Source organism: Rhizopus microsporus, assembly GCF_002708625.1.
Source record: "Rhizopus microsporus ATCC 52813 unplaced genomic scaffold scaffold_2, whole genome shotgun sequence".
NCBI classification, from domain to species: domain Eukaryota; kingdom Fungi; phylum Mucoromycota; class Mucoromycetes; order Mucorales; family Rhizopodaceae; genus Rhizopus; species Rhizopus microsporus.
The window spans coordinates 232379-254864 of record NW_019671917.1 but is presented as its reverse complement, the minus strand read 5'-3'; the positions used below and the strand labels follow the sequence as shown (position 1 = coordinate 254864).

Below are 22486 nucleotides of genomic sequence, written 5' to 3'. Positions count from 1 at the left end.
GGAATCGTGATGTGAACAGTGCATCAAATATATATGGTATCTTTGTTTACAATTCAAAACATCATAATGAAAGCCCTCCCCCTTCAAAAGAATAATGGTGCTCCCTGGATTTAATGCGCTGTCTATAACGGCAGTGCATTCCTTAACACCTCGGTAAGTATAAAATGAACAATACTTTATTTTTTATTCATTAGTCTTCTAGTTATATAAACATATAAATTTTGAATAGATATTTTTTTCAATCTTGAGCAACAGCTTCGATATTGTTTTTCTATGGTCTGTAATACAGCTTTTCTCGCAGTAAAAAGTTCATGCACCATGGCATTTCCTCTTTAGGACATTTTACACAACAGCTTCAAGATTCTGTAAAGTATAAAATTGTCTTCCTTTATCTCTCTCTTTCTTTTTTTCTATTCTTAAAAAAAATGGCTCCTCTTCTTACACCTGACATCACTTCTAACGTCCAATGGATCGCTCAAATGAACGTTGACGTTGAGCCTACTCATGGACGTAAGACTTCCATCATCTGTACTATTGGTTAGTAGTCATAAATACAAAAACTCCCAACGCGTCTCTCATATTATGTTTTTGTAGGCCCTAAAACAAATAGCGTTGACTCCATTACCGAACTTCGAAACGCTGGTTTAAATGTCGTCCGTATGAACTTTTCCCATGGTTCTTATGAAGTAAGCGTATATTAGGGTCCAGTTCGTTACGGGTACTCACTCGTTTCACAATCATAGTATCATCAGTCTGTCATCGAAAACACTCGTAAAAGTGTCGAGCGTAAGTTTAACCTATAAATAGTAAGATCAATACTCACTTTTGCATTATACATAGTCTATCCTGGCCGTCCAGTAGCTATTGCCCTTGACACAAAGGGTCCCGAAATCCGTACGGGTAACATGAAGGATAATGCTGAGGTAAGACAAAGAGCAGAGAAGCCGACGTGTTCTAATATATCCTCAAGATCCCAGTTACGATTGGACACGAAATGACATTTAGCGTTGATGACCAATACATGAATGAAGGAACGGACGAAGTGATCTATATTGATTACAAGAACCTACCCAAGGTGATTGAAGTAGGCAAGAAGGTCTTTATTGATGATGGTGTCTTGTCCTTTGAAGTATTAGAGGTAAACGAGGACAACATCCGCGTTGTTGCAAAGAACAACGGTAAGCTCTGTTCTCGTAAAGGTGTTAACCTGCCCAACACGCCTGTTGACCTTCCTGCCTTGTCTGAGAAGGATGTTGCTGACTTGAGGTTTGGCGTTGAACAAAAGGTCGACTTCATTTTTGCTTCCTTTATTCGTCGTGGTCAAGATATCCGTGATATCCGCCATGTCTTGGGTGAGGATGGCAAGAATATCAAGATTATAGCCAAAATTGAAAACCATCAAGGTGTTGAAAACTTTGATGATATTGTCGCTGAAACAGATGGTGTCATGGTTGCTCGTGGGGTATGTATAAAATATATATACATGTATTTTAATGAATCAATTAGTGACGTTTTATATAGGATATGGGTATCGAAATCCCTCTTGAACGTGTCTTTATTGCTCAAAAGATGATGATCACCAAGTGCAATCTGGCTGGCAAGCCTGTTATCTGGTAAGTTAAAAGTAAACATTATCCTAAAAGGGCCAAGAGTAAATCCTGTCTTGCCTATAGTGCCACTCAGATGTTGGAATCCATGACAGTAAGTGTATAGACTAAACATAACACTCAAGCTTACTTAAACATTTATCAGTATAATCCAAGGCCAACTCGTGCTGAAGTGTCTGACGTGGCTAATGCAGTTCTTGATGGTGCTGACTGTGTCATGCTTTCTGGCGAAACCGCTAAAGGTAATTATCCGATAGAGGCCGTCAAGACAATGCACGATATTTGTAAGCTGGCAGAATCCGTGATTTGCTATCCTGCACTTTTCAATGAACTTCGCAGCCTTACGGCTTTACCAACAGAGACGACAGAGACAGTTGCCTGTGCAGCTGTTGCTGCTGCCCATGAACAAAATGCAGGCTGTATTATTGTATTGACAACTTCTGGCAAATCGGCGCGTTTGATATCCAAATACAAGCCTCATGCACCCATTGTTGTCGTTACACGTAACCCTCAAACTGCTCGGCAAATCCATCTCTACAGAGGCTGCTTCCCTTTCCATTATCCCAAAGCTTCATCAGCCATCACTCCTCGTTTGACCACCTCACAAACACTTTTGAGTCCCGCTGAAAATGCTCCTTGGCAAGAAGATGTTGACCATAGAATTAGATGGGGTATGTGTTATAGAGTTGGATATTAAGCAAATGACTTACATTTTGTATGTAGGCATGGAGCAGGCTATGAAGTATGGTTTACTAACTCCTGGTGAGCCCGTCGTTGCTGTCCAAGGATGGAAAGGCGGCCTTGGTAACACGAATACCCTTCGTATTATTTATGCCCCAACACCTTAAAAAAGAATATATTTTTGTCATATTCACTGCTTTCTAATTGTGTAGTTTATACTTTTCATTCAGTTGCTTACTCCTTCTATAATTGAATTAGAAGCTGTTAAGGCAAGCTACTAGCTGCTTCTCTTTTTGCAAAGTTTGTCAACAACTTCACATGAGTAGTAACAGTTATTTTGTGACTTACAGTAATTCCTGCACATTTAAACTTTTCCGAACTTACAGTAGTAAAAAAAAAAGTTTTGTATTTTTTTACGACACAGTCATGTCAATTGATCCTACCAAATACTCTGACCCAAAGTACGATAAGGATGAGACTAGGGAAAGAATCAAACAGACTTACAAAGTTATTTAGTTACTTTAAAGTTTCATTAAAGACACCAATGGCTATTGCCATTGCTGGTGGTGCTGATTCAGGAAAAGTAAAATGAGATATAGTGTTTTCATTAATTATTGTATTTATCAGTTTATTTAGAAAGCATTTTGTGATGCACTGACAGCCAGAATCAATAAAAAATATCATGCTAGAGTAGCACTCATCAGCTTAACTCAATTCTATCGCGAACTTACACCAGAAGAAAGACGAAAGTACGAGACAGGCAACTATTATACAGACCATCCCAGTAAGTTGAGGAACAAGCTATTCTCTAGTGTTCAGTGTATGCTTATATATATTAGACGCTTTTGACTTTAAGTTACTCGAGAACACATTAAAATCATTATTGTCTGGCAAACCTACTTCTGTTCCTGAATGGGACTCGTCTAACCATACAAGGTAAACAGAGCATTTTTAATTGAAAAAAGGTATTTACCGTACAAAATAGAATGGGAACCTACATTATTGAACCAGTCGATGTCATCCTGATAGAAGGAACCCTTTTACTTTATCAAAAGGAAATTACGGATTTAATGTTTATGAAAGTGTTTATTGACGAAGACAGCGATGAAAGATTAGCGAGAAGAGTACGAAAGAAGAAGATTAGAAATGGAAAAGAGCTATCACTCAAGGAGATCTTGATGGATTATGTGGATCGAGTTAAACCAATGTACGAAGAGTATATTTTGCCTACAAAGAAGTTTGCAGATATTGTCATACCAAGAGGCGCAGAGAATACGATCGCCTTACAGGTTATGACAAATCGTGTTGAAGAATATCTTGATTCACGTCATGAGGACAAAAAGGAAGCCACAGTAAACCCTGGTGCGGCAGAGATTTTGGCACAGCATATAAATAGCTCATATAAAAACATTCCTAAATAAATATAAAAAACTGTTCTGCAAATATGACACAGTGCATCAAACACCCCAATTCGTTTGCAAATAGCTTTTAGTTTCTAATACTGATAATTATTAAAAAACTAAAGGGAAGCTGTTTTTTTGGTACAATAAAATGACCACATGGTATATTGGTTCTTATCACTGACATAAATGGCTTTAATTGCATATTTGCTTCCAACCCGCGATTTCACACAGGACTGAAGAAAACCAACAACAGCTGAGGATTGAACCTCCTTTAATGATAAGCTATTAAAGACTATTGATTACTTCCTCTAGTTTCACCTTGTTATTTGAATCATATAAATGCAACACTACCTAGTTCTTCTTTTTCTCTTTCTCTCTCTTTGTCAATATTGATAAAAGAAGTGGATTCAGTTAGAATGTTATCAAGGTATATTGTTCTTGTATAGTTTAGTTATTTTGAGACACAGTGAAAATGTTATTGAGAATGTATCACTGTAAATAAAAATAGCTTACGTGTCCTTTCGCGTTATATGCTCTTTTTGGAAAGTAAATTCGCCTGTGATCGAAAATAAATGCATTCAGTGGTGAGAACAAAATTCATGCTGTACGAAATGTAAATTCGTCGTCGCCAAGGGTATTTTCGTAGTATAAGCCTTGACATCCATGGAGATACTGTATTTCCAAATAATAATGCCTCATGATCCTTGCTCTGACTCGCTTGTCCCGCCCTCTTGCTCTCTGGCATGTATCTGAAACGTTCCCCTAATAGTCTCTTCTGACGCCCTGGGTTCTCTCAGTCCTCCGTTCCTTTTCTTTTGTTTAAACTATCCTGGGTAGTTATCGCTACCCTCCCCAGAATGCACCTTGGTGGTAAGTAAAACTAATATCAGGATATATATTCTAATACTAACATACTTTTTCTCTCTTTTTCTACATATACTCATTATCTCTCTTTCTCTCTTGACATGATGTCGTTTTATTCAAACATATTCTTCTTTGTTGTCTTTTTACGTAAATAATTTTTTATTTTACGACAACCTTTTATAAAATTAACGTCAATAATTAGTAAAAATACAGTATGATTCATTAGCCTTTTCTTTATGCTTTGATGAAATCAGTACTTTAAATTACCAACTAGATCTTTTTTTTTAATATGGAACCGTAGCTCAGGCTTATTAAAGTGATGATATGATCACTCACAAAATGTTTTTGGGTTTTTAAATTTTGGGATGTTTTTGGGGTGGTTTTAGTAGTAGATAAAGGAAGAAAGAAAAGATATGGATATATATTTTACATATACATAAAAGGATTAGTCAAGTGAGAAGAACGGAGGAGCTTGATGGGCTTGTTCTTGATTGACGTAGCTTTCTTGAATAGAGACAGAAATCGATCTGCGAGCACTCTGTGTGATTTAAACGGCCATAAAAGGAGTGTCATTGAAAATAAACAGCCAGTGTGAGCGCCATATCCCCAGTAACGCTAGGCCGAAAATCTCCTCAGGATTCAATATAGGTGAAAGGGAATCAAAACGAGGAAACTGTAGTTGATGCAGTGCAGAGTGGACACGGTCTGCGGAAAAGGCATGCTCGCCAAAGTATGCTATATAAAAATCCACACGGTTAGTTTCTCAGGACACGGAGACAGGAAGTGATCCATAGATTCGCTGGAATGATGGCAAAGCATACATGAATCAGGCCAAGCGGACGGGATTATACGGTGTAGAAGAGAACGGTAAGGCAATTTGTCATGTAGTAGATGAAGCCGCGCGTTACGACCTGGGTGAGGTAGAGGAATGTCCCAAAAGCATGTCCAACTGCGAGGCCGTAAACGGACTGATCCAGAAGACAGCTGAGAGCCACGGGCACAGAAAACATGATATCGTTTGGAATTGAGTAGGAGAGAGGAGCCTTTATGAACTAGGGATAGTGACTCCAGAAAAGGATCAGCACCAACACCATGGCATAGGCTTGGCACAAAAGAGCCTGTGACAATGTTAGCGTAACGAGATGAGATAAACGGACGAATTAGGAAATTCGACAGGAGGATGTCGTCGTGTTTGACCAGTCGTAGAAATTTTCGGGAAACGCTTGGAGAGATATCCAGTTCAGAATTAGTTTTGGCCCGGAGACATCCTGTTGTTGTATTCTCTACATAGATTAAGGGCAAATGTAGACGTGTTAGTGAGCGATATATAGTGAATCGTGGCGTGACTCGAAGCACAGCGGAACGGGAAGCTCCAAGCAGGTTCGTAAGAAGGTGGGAAAAGATTAACCACGCGAAATAAAAGCGTAAATGCCGAATCCAATGAATGCCGTAGGGCCTTGAAAAGGATTGCCTGCTGATAGCCAGCGAGCCTTGGAAGGACGATAGGGGAACGCATATATAGGGCGAACCAAAACACCGAGAGAGGGGTCATTGGGGATGGATTTCAAGAGCGGTATTAGCCAACGCATCTGGAGCGCGTCTTGCTGTATTTCGAGGCCAAGTACCCAAGGCCACCTTGTGAGCGAGGAAGACATATATTCGCTAGGCTGATCTTGGGAAACATTCGATGGCATAATAACGATGACATGACGGACTTGATTTGCGTAAAGAACCGGGTAGGAACGGCGGTCACTCGGAGGACGTGCCATAACCGTGAGAGGATGAGTGTGTTGAGAACTGTAGCACTACCACAGGCAGAAAGAGAACGATGAGAATGAGCAAGCGCAACAATGGTTCGAAGGCCAATACCAACTAGGCCCGTGAATACCTCTAGCTCTTTATTCGTATAGTAATTTAAGGTGTCTGTTAAGTTTCATCAAAAATTCGGGCGTAGTCTTTAGCGTTCATCTTGCGCGGCTGTAGCTCACTTGTTGGTAGACTCCAGTAATATTTAATGCCATCCGAGCCCCAAACGTTTACTTTCGACTCTATGTGTCAAAACCCAATTCAAACGCTCTTCTCTGCGCTTCTTGGATAAAAATGGTAGCCAAAACGATCCTTGAGAATATGCACATACGACTTCTATTTTTGTCAGCCTGCGATTTTAATATTGACTGAGCGAGTGTGTAAAAATCCCATAAAAAAAGCGCAATTTCCATTTCGGTAGCGGGCAAAAACTTTTTTCCCAGACAGACTTTATTTGCTACATTTTACTTGTTCAATGATGCCATTTACCCCTTAATTTTGGCATATCCGGAGTTTATTTGCCAACCAGAACCAGTGGAATATATAGTGGCTGAATAGAAGTGTATACCTGTGTGTCTGTGTGTTCATCCTTGTGTTGATATAAAAATCAACGTATAACTTTATGCTGATTATTCTTGTACTTCAAAAGTATAAAATATTAATTGTCTTTAGCTTTATATGCTTTAATCTCGTTCCTGTTTCATATTCTGCTTCAACGACTGATATATAAGTAGAAAAAAGTCGATGTATCTCTGCATAAAATTAAATAACAATACAATATAAAATAACTCAATGCGTCTTTATCGCTAAAAGTACTGCTGCTCTTTTAATTGTAGTCCAAAAAGAAATCATCTCATTTTTAATTTCAGATGATCTTATAATTTAAGATTGCTCTCAGTTAAAGCACACTGAATCACATGGATGAATGGATTGGCAGTTGATGGACAAATATCTGGCTGAACATTGTGTATACCCCCTTGTTTCTTTTTTTTATTTCCTTCTCCGCAATAAGCTATTATAATAGAAATTTTTCATTCCACACACAAGAATAAATTTCTTTTTTCTTTTCTCTTTTTTTTTTTTTTCTTTCCTTTTAGATACCAAAAATATAAAAAGACAAATAAAAAATCGATATAAATATGGCACCGATATTGTTAAAGGTCAAAGGTAATACAGAGTCTTTGCCATTTGGTAATCTTGATTCGCCAGATGATCTTTCAAAGACTTGGAGAGTGTGTACTAAAGTAAAAGACTCGCTTGAAAATGGCTCAAGGCTTGAAAATTTATCATGGAGGCTATGGTTTGCGCATAATGTGAATCAAAAAAAGAAGAAATTCGCTTCCCCTACTGTCTCTTTCAAGATCCCTGATGACTTTGATTTTAACAGAAAAAAGAAGAAGAAAACCATTCAAGAAAAAGAGATTGAATACAGACGAAACTTAAAATTACAACAACAAAAACAAGCACAACATATCTTACAGGAGCAATTTACATTGCAAAAGTTCACTTCAGATCAAGCAGGTGACCAAGTCATCGAGTTGGATGACATTTTTAAAAACTATCTGATACCTTCGACAACACCGCCTCATCCTCAACAGCAATCACATCAACGACAGCACCCATCGACACAACAACAGTTGAACTCAGAAAGTTTAATGCATCAAAGCTGGCCGATAGAAGACTACTCACTATCATGTATGCAAAATTATTCTCAACAACAAGCATACTGTAATCAAAGCTCTGCCCTTTATGTCTCGGCGGAAACAATGCCTCCTATACCCATTGGTACACTTCATAATAGACTATTAGCAACTTTACCTAGAGAAACATTAGAATCTGCGGAAAGACTACTACTATCCTCCACAGACAATGAAATGCTCATGCAGTCATCGCAACAACCATGCTTCATCCAATCAACCCCAAACACACCCTTCCTTTCATTTTCTTCATCCTCATCCTCGTCTTTTGTGCATCAACCACAGCTATCGCAGTTGTCACAGCAACAACAACATCTATCACCACAGCAACAGTTGCCACAACGATTACCGCAGCAACTACCACAGCCGCCAGTACTTCTTAATCAACCCTCATACCACTCCTACACTCAGTCTTCATTAACTGTGAATACCGAGACAGCAGACAGTATACCTTATCAATCAAAATCATTGCCACCCTCTAGAGCCCCCTCACCTACCTCCCATTCACCCTCGCCTTCATCGCCCTTGTCCGTAAAGAAGAATTCGTATCAGAAGCGAGGACTTATCCATAGTTCACCTGCTGATGGAAAAATACCTATTTGCAGCAACTGCAGTACAACAACGACGCCCTTATGGAGAAGATCCGCTGATGACGAGCTACTATGTAACGCTTGTGGACTCTAGTAAGAATTAAAAATACAAAAATAGTCAATAATTTTTTTTTTAAACTTATTTTGTGTACACCTAAAACAGTCTAAAGCTGCATAATGCGCCAAGGCCAAAGCATCTAAAGCCGCAATCCTCGAGAAAGGATGCAAGAGATGATGACCATATCGTTCAACCAGTATGCTCGAATTGTGGGACATCGACCACACCGTTATGGAGACGTGATGTGGATGGTTCACCTTTATGTAATGCATGTGGTCTTTAGTAAGTTGATTCCTTTATTATTATTTTAGACTATAACTTATTCTTATTTAAAGCTTAAAACTCCATCATGAAAAACGGCCTCTGTCGATGAAGACAGACAATATAAAGAAACGTCAACGAAGCGAACACTCATCGAGCCAAGATAACAAATCTAAAGAAAAAAAGAAAAGTGGCAACAAGCATCCCGAATCACAATCATCATCATCATCAAAAGGAACAACTACTTATCAATTCATGGAAGGCATTATTCATACATCTAAAAATGAAAGCAACACAGAACACGCTCATTTCAGTACATTTGGTATTAACCAATTCAATTGTAAAGCTTAAATTTCTTTATTCTCTCCTTTTCTCCCCTTTCATTCCTGTCAATCTGTTTGATGCATTAAATAAAAAGTTTTGTTTTTAAAAAAGTGTAGATATAAAATACATTCATATTCTGTGTCCTTTTGGCCCATAACACACATGCAATAATGACTTCTTTGGTATAGAATAGTTGGCTCCCAGTGAGAACTTTCCCTCCTTTGGACCTTGTAGGATGCGTTCCTTTTTTTTCTCACGGTTAGCTATTGCATTAAATATCAGTTGATGATTATAAATATATATGGGGCTGGTTCTCTTTTTTCTTTTGTAATATTTTCAAAGATTCTTTAGAATCATCCTTTTATTCTCTATAAGCTATGGGTAATTATTCAATGCTCATAATTGTAAGAATACAGTAGTAAAAGCTTTTTGTTTACAGAAATTCATTTTCTACAGTCTTTATTGACGTGATTGATCTCCGACCTTGCCTGGATCCCCCGTAAATTTGTTTGTTTTCTTTTTTTTTCTGGCGTAAAGGAGAGAAGCCAAGGTTGTTTAATATTATTCAACCAATAGAAAAGGTCCCTATGTAGGGGGATGTTGGTATCCCCAGAGGAGAGACCACCCAGCGCTGCAGCTAGCTGGCTTTTTTAGGATTGAATAAATGATCAACCAATTACCCTCAGATAGATTTTTGAGTCTATTGAAGAGTAACAACGAAGTTTCGGGCAGGAGATATAGTTTATGATTTATTTACAAGGTATTTATTGTCAGCACAATATTTTAATGGTGTGATGTAATGCTTTATGTCAATATATAGATGTCAAAATGCATAAACAAAAGAAAACAGTCATCTGTATTTAACTCTTTTGCAGTGACATCAAAAAATGAAGTATGACATAGCTATGAAAGAACAATAGGACATTAGTGCTACTTTTGAACTAAAGCGCTTTATCGTAGATCATATTAAAAAGAGCTGAAACTAGACAAACATATTGACGTCCCGACAAACATTCAATTATTACATTTTGTTTTTCTTTTCTCGACTTTTTTTCTTTTCTTCTTTTTCTTTTTCTTTTTTGCAAAATATATAAATGTCAAATAGGATTAATCAACAAGAATTAAAGAGTCTTCGAGAAGGTAAGAATAAAAGGGTTACTACTATGAATAAAAAAAGAAGAGCTAAAAATGGGGTTTGATTAGCATTTAATTTGTACGACACAGACCATGAAGGCGCCATTGATGTAAACAAGTTTGAAAATATAGTAAAAAGTCTAGGCATGGTAGGAATTGACGATCAAAGGATTCGAGAGTTAATAAAGGAAAACGACAGTAATCGTGACGGAAAAATTGACTTTGAAGAATTTGTGAATATAATGAATCAACTCGTCAGTCAATCACCTCTGCCTTCACCACATGAAACAAGAAAGAATGAACATTACTCGAAAAGGATGAGCAGACACGAATTAGACGAATTAAAGATGTGTTTTGATAAATTTGATAAAAATGGAGATGGACAAATATCAGAAGAGGAATTGAGAGAAGTCATGAAAGGGCTTGGAGAACATTTGACCGAAAAAGAGATAAAGGATATGATGAATGACGCAGACACGAATAAAGATGGACACATTGACTTTGAAGAATTTAAACAGTTGATGCCTCCATCATAATTTGTATAACATTAAAAACTATTTTAGCCTCAATTTATTTTCAACGTTTTTTCTTTTCGTCCTCAATTTTTTAAATGAAAAAAATAATTACTTTTTTATTATTGTTCTTTGCTTGTCTAACGCTTCTCTTTGGTGCCTGGTTTGAGACAAATGGCGTATTATTCAAATATTTTAATGTTTTTAATTTAAGCTTGCATAATAAACAGCTTAATTCTGTAAGCATCTCATTTGGATTATGGAATTATTGCGCTTGGAATACTCAATTCATTGCTTGTTCTCCCATTCAAATGAATTATGACATAGGTAAATCAATCATTGTGATGTTATTATAATTCATAACATTGTTTAGATGTTTATTCCGTCATTCAGGCACTCAGCTATTCCACTTCTATACCCATTTTATACAAATCCTCATCAATCACCTATGTTCGATTTATACCACTTCTTTTAGCTTCCTTTCTCGCAGTAGTAGCTATCAGCATCTCGCTTTATCTCATACCCAATAATCCTAAAAACCTCGTTCAACAACGCGCTTTATTCCGAATCGTCAGCATTACCAGCCTCGTCACAGCCCTTGTCGTATCGGCACCTTACGGAATCACCGTACAATCTTACTCTGTCAATGTTCGTCATGCCTGTTCTTTAATTGAAAATTTTACATGCTCAAGCGTATCATACCAAGCAGAGACCGCACTACTGGGTATATCCATAGGCTTGTTCGTCCTTGCCGCCATTTGCTCCCTCATGTGCGCATGCCAGCTGAAACAAACAAGGGATTATAGCCTGTCGGAAGCCAACCGTGTTTCCTATTACAGCAACCAAGAACAGCCCATTGATGAAAAACAACAGCCATTAGACGCGGAAAAGGCGCTGAGAAAAGATAATCACATCATACCACCCTCTCTACTTGCGGATGATACAATCTGGAACATTGAAAATAAAGAGAAAATCTCACTCCGTCCACCTCCCGCATTCAATTCGACTCATACTGGTACCGCCAAAACAAGAAGCATTGTGCAACCAACGTATTACTCGTCTGAGTCCTCTTTTTCTATCCATGACACCACGCTCCTTCCACCTAATTTACCTTTTGCGGGTAAACGACCCTTAAGTAATGGCTCAGATAATACATTTGGTGCAATTGACAGAAGTAGTGACGTCTTGGCAGATGACTGTCCCTCACGCTCGTCATCTTGCACAGACCACCGTCCGGATCTAAGAAGAGGAAGTAGTAATAATACATTCATGTACGCTTCTGGATCTCAAACACAATCGAATCATACGTTGGGTACATTTAATCTTCGACAAAATTCTTCTCAGTATTCTTCGCAAGACAGTAGTACGGACGACTTTCAGTCAATTAGTCAGTCTGGAACGAACAAGACTCTACAACAGCGTATTAATCACTACTTGAGAAAGTGATTTTTTCTTAATGTTACATTTATATATACACACTAGATGTATATAATATTAATTGTAGATTATTCAATAAACTATTCATCCTGTAAATATTACAACTATCTAATAATAACAAGTATGCTCTTTATAACTATTACATATGTCGCGACAATGTTAGCTCCCATTGCATTGAGAAAGAAACATGCAGATCATTTTATCTTAAATATATAAGAAAAGAATTGTGAAGGATTACTTCTATCAAACTCTGCTTTTAGCTTTTGTCTCCTGTCTTTACTATGAAAATGTGGTCTAGCGATAAGCTGATAATGAAAGATAAAGAAAAGTTGATGCAGAATTACCGCTTGTGTACCATATGAAAGTGCAGTATGTGTAACTTTATTAGTGTTTGTGGCGTGTAATGTTTATCTTTAGAGAACATTTGTAAAAGTAGCACAGTGGCCAAAACCGCGGCTGTCTGAACGCATAACATTATATTGCTTAAATGTGGGAAGAGGTACTGAGAAAAATCAGCTTTCTCACGCCTCTTTCGTGGTTGATTACTTTGTTAGTGCTATCGATAATCAAATAACTGTATTATCTCCTCATCTCTCTCTCTCTTTCATATTTCTTCATCCTGCCAGATACATTTTAGTCTGTCTATGGCGATGATCTGCCTTTAGATCACTAGTACAGTTGGTTTTTGGGAGAAGCGCCAAAACATTCGGTGCTTTTACCGTACTATTAAAAAAGCGGCGTGTTTATTTATCATTCAAATCGCAGGACACAAAAGCGGTATTTGTATGTTTTCTTTGATCTTGCACTGCCAAATTCATCAAATAGTAGAGACCCCAAAAGGTCTTTGTGGAAGATAACGCCATCAAAATACAAATGGCCTCTACTTTCGAACTGGCCTTCCTACAAGTGGTCTCTGCTTTTGAACTGCCTTTCCTTGTGTCTGCTTCATAATCTCCTTTAATTTCAAACTACTTTGAAAACAATTTTGGAGCATAGTTCATAAATAACGCGTTAACAACAGGTAAAATTACAGATACTGCCGCGTCTGGGGTCTAATTTGAATCGATAGAAATTTGCTTGATGCTAAACTGCTGAAAAGAAAACAATGAGTTGATCAATGGAGTGAATTGTCGGAGTAATCCTGTAGTAGGAGATACATAGAAATTATGTCTATGCCTATATTCCACTTGATATTAAAACGACACAATTTATTGCAAAAGTATGTTCAAGCCCAGTGGTTATTACAATTAGAGAATGAAGCAACCAAAAACAGTATAGTGTATACTATTATCCACATCAATTCATATCATCTATGGGTTAGCACGTTCCTTTTTTTTCTTTATTGCAGGGTAATAAAATTGAAGGATAGTACAACGTTGCTCAGCCTCAAGGGCAAAACGAGGGATTGTTAACTGTGCCATCGCTCTAGTCAGCTTTGACAAGCAAAGTCTTTATCATCTATTCTTTTCCTTCTTCTCTCAATACAGCGATTAATGATTCATATTCTACAATTACCAACCCATCTACTTGAAATCGTGTTTGAGCATATAATAACAGGGCGAGATTTAAAAAACTGTCGACTTGTCTGCTCAAAATGGCATGCTTCAATCAGTAAACGCATGTTTGAAGAAATGTATCTTGGATAAACGTGGATTGAAAATTTTATGCAGCTTAACAAAATATCAAGACAGAGTAGAGTAAGACCCATTGGTCGATTTGTTGAAACTATGCATCTGTACGGAACAAAAAACATGACATTTGGCGATTTTACGCGGTTTGTCGGCTGTTGTCCAAATATTGAACGATTGATATTATGTCCAACTATTTTTAAAGGTCGCATGTCAAAATATCTACTTGCAATCAATGACAGCATAAAGTGGAATCTTCACTCTATGAAAAATGAATATATGATTGGGATCAAAATGGAATTTTACTACAAATACAAGCACTCTATCAAAAAAAAAAGCACCGTACCATCTCACATCAAAGACTTGCAATTTCTAAAACCATTTCCAATGCTTGAAGGCCTGTAATTATAATCTTTATTAGCTCTTACTACAACGTAAGACTTTATGTTTATCTTTGACGCATACCATTATATCTGATATTTCCGCATAGTTTGAGCTAGAAAAGGACATAATTCTTTTACCTACCCAAGGCTTTTACCTTTCCCTAACTCGACTAACGGTTCAGACCACGAAATCGCTTATACCCAAGAAAACGATTGGCTATATCATCAAAAAATTTGTAAATCTCTCTGACATGTCTCTCACTATTTGTTCGGAATATTCGACTTTGGATTTACTCGAGACGTGCTGTCAATTACTACGTTTTTTGATGATAAGTCCTAAAAGGTCGCTCAAATTGAAAATAGGATTGGAACAGTTCTGGAGAACCCCTGAGGAAATATTCGCCGACATTTGTGAATACTTCAATAACACTTATCAGCTATTTCTAGTGAATCTAAACACATATAACTAATTATACCTTATTATCGATACAGATCACTTAAAATTTAGCACAGTCAAAGCATTCTTGGAGCGATCATCAAGAAAAACAATCAAGCATACACTTGAACTCGACACTTGTGTTCTCAGCCCATCTTTTAAAGCATATCAGCCCACATTGGATATTGACAAGTTAGATATAAACTTGGTTACGGAAAATGTTGGCATGGTATCTTCTGTATGCTCATTTATTCAAAAGTGTTATCGACTACGAGAACTATAATTTTCCGTTGGACTTTTGCAATCATTTCACGGTTGCACCTATAGCTCACTAAAAAGCCTACATATTTGTCAATCCAAAATCCATGCCAACTTCTTTCGCAACCTTTCTACTAGCTGTCTGAATCTAAAGGAATTGCGCTTACGCGATATTACTACTTATAATAATGTACCTAGCGATGACACACAAATAACAGATTTAAAAAATATGAAATTACAAAGTTTATGGCTAACTCTAGATAATATGGTCACATCTGTCACAATCTACGAGAAGCGATCATACTATACAATGCTTTTGATAGATACATAGAAATACCGTTAGAAGAAGTCATACAGATATTGAACTGCGCCGATCCTGAAGGCCATTACTTAGTCTGTTACCATCACGTTAATAAACCCGCATTAAACCCCAGCTTTGATCCGCCTGACTATTAAAATCTCCTTTTTTTTTTAAAAAAAAAAAAAAGAACTATGTAGATGTAGTGGAAGATAGTATTCGGGCAAGAGGCAAAGGCGATATGAAGCCGCTATGGTCTAATTCAAAGATGTTGACGACTACAGTGGTATACCACTGAGTGCCATTGATGATGCAACGCCAGTGGTACTCCCATAGATTAACTACAATCCGCACCAAAGAAACAAAGAAAGCGAGCATTGGCCATACTTCGTCAGCGGTGAGGATCCTTGTGAGGGACGAGGTGGGCGGTAACAACCAAGATCACTTACTCGTGTAAAGTGAGAATACCTAATAAAAGCCTTCAAACTCGCTTTGCTTTTAGCTATTAGAAACCATGTTGGTTCGCATCATCAATCTCTTCTTTTTCCAAAGACCTTATCATGTTTTATTTTACTCTTAACAATGATCCGAATTGTTCGATTGGGTGGAGCACAGGCAAACAGACACAAAGGCAAGCTCAGATACGGTATATTTTATTGTATCTTCAAAAGTATGACAAGGTCATTACCTATAACAATGTAGAACCCCTTTTTGTGCAGGTACATTTCATCCATTATAGCCTTTAGAAAAAAATATCCCGTTGCTATCCCTTAGCTCAAAAGCACAGCATCATTTCTTTGCTCTCCTTTCCTTTTATTGGTGGAGTTCCAGGCTGTGTTTAATTAAACCTGCACCCAAGATGGTGGTTATCTGTGCTTGTGTTTTAGGCGCTTTGACCACTGTTGATGAGCCTTTTTTTTCGAACGGGTAATGTTACGTGAGATCAGTTTTACAGTATTTATTAAAGACATTATTAGGGCCACATTTATCCTGTTTTGTCTATTTTTGCGCTATACAGACGTGGGATCCCTAATGTTTTGCAACAGCAGAGGCCGATATTTCTCTCACATTGTGACGTCAATTTCAACATTCTACTTGCCTCGTTGGCTCCCTCTTAACACAGTTAGACGTAAATCGTCTATAAGACAATGTTGATTCTCATCAACAGTATAATCCATAGAATCGGCCCTGTCATACTCATCAGTAAAAAGTCCAATTTTCATCGTACACAAAAATGGAGTGCGCTTTATGATAAAGATCCCGGTGTAATCATCAAAAAAAGAAAAAGAAAATATGAGGTGGATAAATTCTGATACATTTATATATTCCTCAAGACACCAAGGCTTGTGCGACAACGCATTCAAGAAATGCGACATCAACTCACGCCTGGCAATGTGGTGCTTCCATCAAAGTTAATTAAGCATGTGATGTAATTTAGACATGATTGTAGCACCTTTAAGTGTGTATTCACAAAAGAAAAAATTTTAAACTGCATTTCTTTATCTATTTTCTCCCCCTTTTTTCTTTTATTTTTTATCGTTCAATGATAGATCGTTCAATATCTACTGCTAATTCTTGGTCTCCAGCTGTAAACAAATTTCAAATCCCGACACAAGATCATGAGCGTATTAACAGGTAACATCAGATGGATGATTTTCCATGACAACTAATATCGATCCATTAGTGAACATAGAACAACAGCTAAATTAATGCCACTACAAGATAATGAGTCATCATCGACACCAAGAAAGAGAAATAACTCACTTATACCAGTGGAACTCATGATGAACACAACAGGTGAAGCAGGAAGAGAATGTGCTGCTCTAGCAACTGTCTTTGGTGTACCCGAATATGTTGATTCGAAAATATTTTGGGAGCGACAGTTAGAGAGAACATCTGAAAATAACAAGTATGGTTATGTCGCTGTCAATAATGTCTCTGTCATGAGTCGACCGTTGTCCAATTCACCGCTATTGACCAATACGGAAGACATGGCACAAAGCCATGCCATCTCGTCCTACGTTGACTCTGTACTTGGACAAGTTGCCACGTTCAATCCTTCACTGGGTCCTACTCCAACACCTACAAAAAGCTTCGCATTACCAAAAATTCCTAGCGTGAGCAAATTTAACGATGTATTACCTGAAGACGAACAGGGCTCAGAATTCATGTTTCCTGCCAACCCTTCTTCTATCATTATTCCATCCATGGTTCGATCAGAATCCTATTCATCAATCAACAGTGCTTATTCCTCGCTCCAGAAAGAAAAAATAAATCAACCCGCTGGCGAAGTTGATTCTAAAGAGGATCCCTTCATGCTTGGCACTCCAGAGATATTTGACTTTATTACTTCTGACGAAGATGAAAGGTTCATTATATGGGGACCCGATCCAATCATACTCTCGTCCTCCATGGCAACAGCAACCAGTTTAACGCCAGAGAGACCTTCTTCGTATGCGACCCTTTACAACAATCAACACAGTCGTCCTGAACTCAAGGGGTTCTCGTCCAACACGACATCAACTTTAATTCGGAGTAAGTCAGTTCAAAATGAAAAGAATGGCCGTTTTGGGTCTGTACGTCTCAGTGATTTACGAAAGCCTCTCAAACATTCTTTATCGTCCATCACTCACAAAGACGGGGATAATAACAACAGTGGTCATAGTGGAGGCTCATTCTTATTGAGGAAAGCATTTGGTATTAAAAGATCTAGCAAAACCTATTCGAATGACTCAGCGAGTATATCTACCGCTGACACAACAGCAGCCAGTATCCCAACTTCCTTGGCAGACATACCTAAAGTGATTGAAGCTGCAACAATACACAAACTTGTTGAAAAGTTAACGAATACGCTTGGTAATGAACAAAAGAGGCAAAATACCGATTTGTAAAAGGCTCACTCTATATTAGATTACACTTTTATGACTGATTTCTTTTTGACTTATCGAGACTTTCTTCGCTCAGAAGAGCTTTGCCAGCTTTTAATATCAAGGTTCACTTGGGCCTTACAGAACGATGAAGAAAACAGGCGTATTGTAAGAATAAGGTAAAATCATGAAATATAGTGCAACCTTGGGAATTTCCTAAACAAGTATTCCAGAACATTCGTTGTCCTTCGACACTGGCTCAGTAATTACTTTGTTCACGACTTTATCGGCAACTACAACCTGAGGAAACTGCTGACTGATTTCTTAAACAAACTCGCGCGCCATCCGCTCGTCAAGGCTTCACCACGAGATCAACGAATTGTCAAGACACTCAAACGAGTCGTACGTCGATTAAAAAAGTTGTACTACACACGCTCTTCTGCAGCATCGCGTGTCAAGATTATCGCACCACCACCTCCGACATTTGAACAGGAGCAGATGGGAGAGCTTGTACGTGCTAAGCTTTCTCAAAATGTCATTCGTCGAAAAACAGCCATTCGCGTGGATATGAGTGGAGATCATCATGGGAACATGGCTGTGCAGGACGCACGCTATGCACCTGTTGTCGTCGTTGGCAGTGTTAACATGAAGACAAGCATGATTGAGTCTGGTGTAGAGTGTGCGTCAAAATCATCTCAATTGCGTCGATATCCTTCACAAGTATCTGCACCGTCCGTGGTAACAGCTCAACATCCAGAGGAGTCCCTGTCTTATCACAGATACGACAAAAGTGCAGTTGAAATGCCTGAAGCCGAGACGAAATCACGTAGAGCAAGCTCAATTGCAAGCGTTGCTTCTGAAGACTCGTTAGAAAGTGACATTAGCGCAGGAAAAACGATACCTGACGAAACAGACGATGAGGACTGTCAGTCTCACCTACAAGATTCCTTTACAGAATACGATGAACATGACCTCCATTGGCTCCGTGAGCAACAAGAGACTATTGAATATTTTAAAGCATTGGCAAGACAACAGGAAGAAGAAAGGGAACAACATCTATCTGATGATAACGGTGCAGAGTCATCTAAAGATGACACCAAAACCAAGCCTTCGGAGCTTGTGAACCTCGTAAAATCAGATATCACAAGCGAAAACTCGGCTCCACCCAGCCCTATAACACCAAATGATATTTCAACAGCGAATGAGCATTCTGTGCGCCGTGTACCTTCAGAAAAATGGTGCAGAGATTCGACCACGGAGGACAACCGCCGATCCAAACAAGAATCGGACGTATCTAAAGCTTTACCTGAAGAGTTATTGAAGGAATTGGAACCCGAAGAAGACGCAGTGACGAGAAGCACAAGTCCGTTAGGCTTGTCAAGAAAACTGTCCAAGAAGAGCATCGAGCGACGAAAGAGCGAGAAAAACTTTCAGGATATTGCTTCAGGTCGGTCTTCAGCGGTTTCTTCGACAGCTACCTCCCCGCATCTCATAGGGACTGGTTCAAATCGTGACGTGCCTGAGATGCCTCCATTGTCGCCAGAGATGTTTGGTGACGGTATCTCGGTCACTGTATCCAACTCTAAAAAGAAGACACTTAAAAAGAAGAAAAGTGGGCTAAAGAAGAAATCGTCATTTCAATCTTCAAAGAACGGTGTAGAGGAGTCTGCAGATACGTTTGCTGCTATACCGTACGAACAAACAGAGGATCTGTCTCAAGAACAAACAAAACATCAGGATATAAGCAGTAGTCAGTCGAACAAATCACTTTCAAAACGAAAACTGACAAAAGCCATTTCAAAAGTGTTCAAACAGAGTCAGCCTGAGGATACAACCAAAGATGAACCTGTCAATGCTCCACAAAGCCTCCCGGATAAAAGCAACATCCAACCAGCCTCAGAAGAAAGTTCCAAAGAAAATGAAAAGCAAGAGGTGGGTGGCCGCTTTGTAAGCTTAATTGCTGAGCAACTCCGTAGCAACATCAGTCGTGATGATTTTGATATTGATTGTCAATGTCGCAAATGTACTGGAGACAAGGATTCTACAGAAATTTGTAAACGTTTCAGTGTGATGCTTATCCCTGATGAAGAGCGTAGACGTAGTTTTGAGCTTAGAAGACGACGTGGTGCAAGCGTTGACATGGGCAATCGTATGCCTGCCCATCCGCTTGATGACCCCTTTAGCAACCAACGAAGCAGCAAGACCTTTAATAATGGCCCTGTCTATCTCGGTCAGCTCGACACAAAATCCATTATTGAGTCGTGCGCTGACAATAAGGGAACCAGCACGACGGTTCCACGTATCGTTGATGATTCCGATGATGACCATAGTACAGTCAGTTTTACTCCTTCCGAAAAATCGATTCAGACAGAAGGACAGGCAGGCTCCAGTAGAGCAGGAAGAGCGTCCATGGTGTCCAATAGCAATCCACGACGATCCAAGATTATGGAACTTGATATCCCACCAATATCTCCTGGTGATGAGGCATATAATGATGGTGGAAGATCGGTTATTGGAGGAATCAATATTCCACAGCACATCACCAGCAGAGGCTCATCCGGTAAAAGCTTCATCATGTCTTACCGTACGAGCAAGCTTGCCAGCCAATTCTGCTTTATCGAACGTGATGTTTTAATTAAAGTAGGATGGGAAGAACTAATTCATTGTAAATGGACAAAGATGGATGCTGATGGAAAGATAAATCCAAACTATGCTGAGCCGCGAGAGGATGTTTTGTTTGATGATGGCATGAATACCACCGCTATTAGTTACACAAGACAGTCCGAAAAAAGGCGTGCTCAGGGCCAAGGTATTGAACATGTCATCCAGAGATTCAACACAGTCTGTCAGTGGGTGTCTTCTGAAATTGTACGAACAAAGAATATAAATGACCGAGTCAAGCTTATAGAGAAATTCATTCGACTCGCTATGGTAATTACTTTTTAAAGAGTGGTCCTATCGTCAAACTAATTGCTCTATAGAAATGTAAACTATATTCCAACTATGCTACTCTTGTCCAAATTTTGCTGGGTCTTCAAAGCCCTGCCATTGCTCGCCTCGAAAAGACATGGTCAAAAGTAAGCGTCAAGTACCATAGACAACTCAACAAGTTGACAGAATTCACATCTCCCATGAAAAACTGGAAACATATCCGTGACAGTATGACGGAAGTGGCTGAGGAATACGGAAACTCACCAGCAGAAGTACAGGTAGAAATGCCAGGAACGAGCGCTGATAAGCAAAAATTCAAAAAGACAAGAATCAAAATCCCCTTTGGTGGATGTATACCTTTCCTTGGCATTTACCTTTCTGATCTAGTTTTCAACTCTGAAAAGCCAAAGTATTTGAAACCAAATTTAGAGAACCGCAGGATATATAATGCAAACACGACAAGGAATCTTCCAGCTTGTCTTGATCAGCCTTTGGTTAACTTTAGAAAATACAGAGTCATTGCTACTGTCATCAAGAGAGTGCTTATCTTTCAAGGATTAGCTACGCGTTATTCGTTTGATGAAGATCCTATTTTGAAGGAAATGTGTAGGAGCCTTGAAATACTCGACGCTGCAACAATAAGAGAGTTAAGTTCTCAAATTCAATAACATGCTAATTTCACGCTGGAAGTGATTATAAATATTCTATATACATATATACTATACATACTATTTCTTATTTATATTTTACTATAAACCATAATATATGTAATCCACACTTCTGAATAGTCATTTTTAATTCAACTGCCTTGTACTAACAACATGCTTGATGTCGTGCTTTTAGTCTATTATCAAAGTTGAGCATTTTTATTGACTCTTTTTAACACAAGTATAATGTATATGTAACCTGTCGTCAATACGTTTCGCAAATCGTTCCGTCTAAGGAGCAAACCATAAGGAGGGCATATCACATAGCTGAGGCATTTGTGAAACGCAAAAATTCGTGCTGAAGGGATAGGCGCTTTTGTTCGTCTCCTTAACGAAAATGCAGTAAAAATAAAACGTTTAAATAGCTCCCTCCCTTTCTTTTTCCGTTTGACCTTTATCAACCTTTTTTTTTTAAAAAAAAAAAAAAAAAACATAACATTAATTTATATGAGCCTCTTCGAAATAGATTACGTTTCTGGAGCTGCACGCGAGCTTCAATTAAAGCAACAGCAGGATCAGATAATGAAAGCTTTAAAAGAATTATCAATAAAAATAAAACAAGAGAGCCAAGGAGCGCAAAAGCCTGTCATGAATTACAGCGATA

The 22486-nt window shown here is 38.4% G+C and overlaps 7 protein-coding genes across 7 annotated transcripts; 6 read left to right on the top strand and 1 right to left on the bottom strand.

Annotated features, from left to right (window-relative positions):
• The first annotated feature begins 412 nt into the window (after positions 1-412).
• RHIMIDRAFT_55347 (pyruvate kinase) lies at positions 413-2482 on the top strand. The gene is made up of 9 exons (XM_023615399.1): positions 413-537; positions 595-686; positions 744-786; positions 841-923; positions 971-1462; positions 1522-1613; positions 1674-1701; positions 1753-2278; positions 2331-2482. Exons 1-9 carry the CDS (start codon positions 426-428, stop codon positions 2453-2455), a joined length of 1593 nt encoding a protein of 530 aa, XP_023469673.1. The 5' UTR covers positions 413-425; the 3' UTR covers positions 2456-2482.
• Positions 2483-2667: 185 nt separating this feature from the next.
• On the top strand, positions 2668-4073 carry RHIMIDRAFT_288871 (putative uridine monophosphate kinase). The gene is made up of 6 exons (XM_023613598.1): positions 2668-2749; positions 2805-2871; positions 2925-3072; positions 3128-3224; positions 3274-3973; positions 4043-4073. Exons 1-5 carry the CDS (start codon positions 2715-2717, stop codon positions 3707-3709), a joined length of 783 nt encoding a protein of 260 aa, XP_023469672.1. The 5' UTR covers positions 2668-2714; the 3' UTR covers positions 3710-3973; positions 4043-4073.
• Positions 4074-5055: 982 nt separating this feature from the next.
• Positions 5056-6387, bottom strand: RHIMIDRAFT_288870 (uncharacterized protein). Its single transcript, XM_023613597.1, has 3 exons — positions 5964-6387; positions 5377-5838; positions 5056-5290 (listed from the first exon to the last, which is right to left on the bottom strand). The coding sequence occupies exons 1-3, from the start codon at positions 6322-6324 to the stop codon at positions 5103-5105; spliced, it is 1011 nt and encodes a 336-aa protein (XP_023469671.1). The 5' UTR covers positions 6325-6387; the 3' UTR covers positions 5056-5102.
• Positions 6388-7455: 1068 nt separating this feature from the next.
• Positions 7456-9613, top strand: RHIMIDRAFT_264674 (uncharacterized protein). The gene is made up of 3 exons (XM_023611767.1): positions 7456-8741; positions 8812-8988; positions 9042-9613. Exons 1-3 carry the CDS (start codon positions 7501-7503, stop codon positions 9316-9318), a joined length of 1695 nt encoding a protein of 564 aa, XP_023469670.1. The 5' UTR covers positions 7456-7500; the 3' UTR covers positions 9319-9613.
• Positions 9614-10385: 772 nt separating this feature from the next.
• RHIMIDRAFT_233562 (EF-hand) lies at positions 10386-10961 on the top strand (the record flags this gene model as incomplete). Its single annotated transcript, XM_023607987.1, has 2 exons — positions 10386-10431; positions 10495-10961. The coding sequence occupies 2 exons, from the start codon at positions 10386-10388 to the stop codon at positions 10959-10961; spliced, it is 513 nt and encodes a 170-aa protein (XP_023469669.1).
• A 136-nt stretch (positions 10962-11097) lies between these two features.
• Positions 11098-12383, top strand: RHIMIDRAFT_310631 (uncharacterized protein; the record flags this gene model as incomplete). Its single annotated transcript, XM_023614677.1, has 2 exons — positions 11098-11264; positions 11311-12383. Exons 1-2 carry the CDS (start codon positions 11249-11251, stop codon positions 12381-12383), a joined length of 1089 nt encoding a protein of 362 aa, XP_023469668.1. The 5' UTR covers positions 11098-11248.
• Positions 12384-16891: 4508 nt separating this feature from the next.
• On the top strand, positions 16892-22186 carry RHIMIDRAFT_264669 (ras GEF). Its single transcript, XM_023611766.1, has 5 exons — positions 16892-17012; positions 17062-18233; positions 18288-18423; positions 18478-21175; positions 21226-22186. Exons 1-5 carry the CDS (start codon positions 16921-16923, stop codon positions 21841-21843), a joined length of 4716 nt encoding a protein of 1571 aa, XP_023469667.1. The 5' UTR covers positions 16892-16920; the 3' UTR covers positions 21844-22186.
• Positions 22187-22486: the final 300 nt, after the last annotated feature.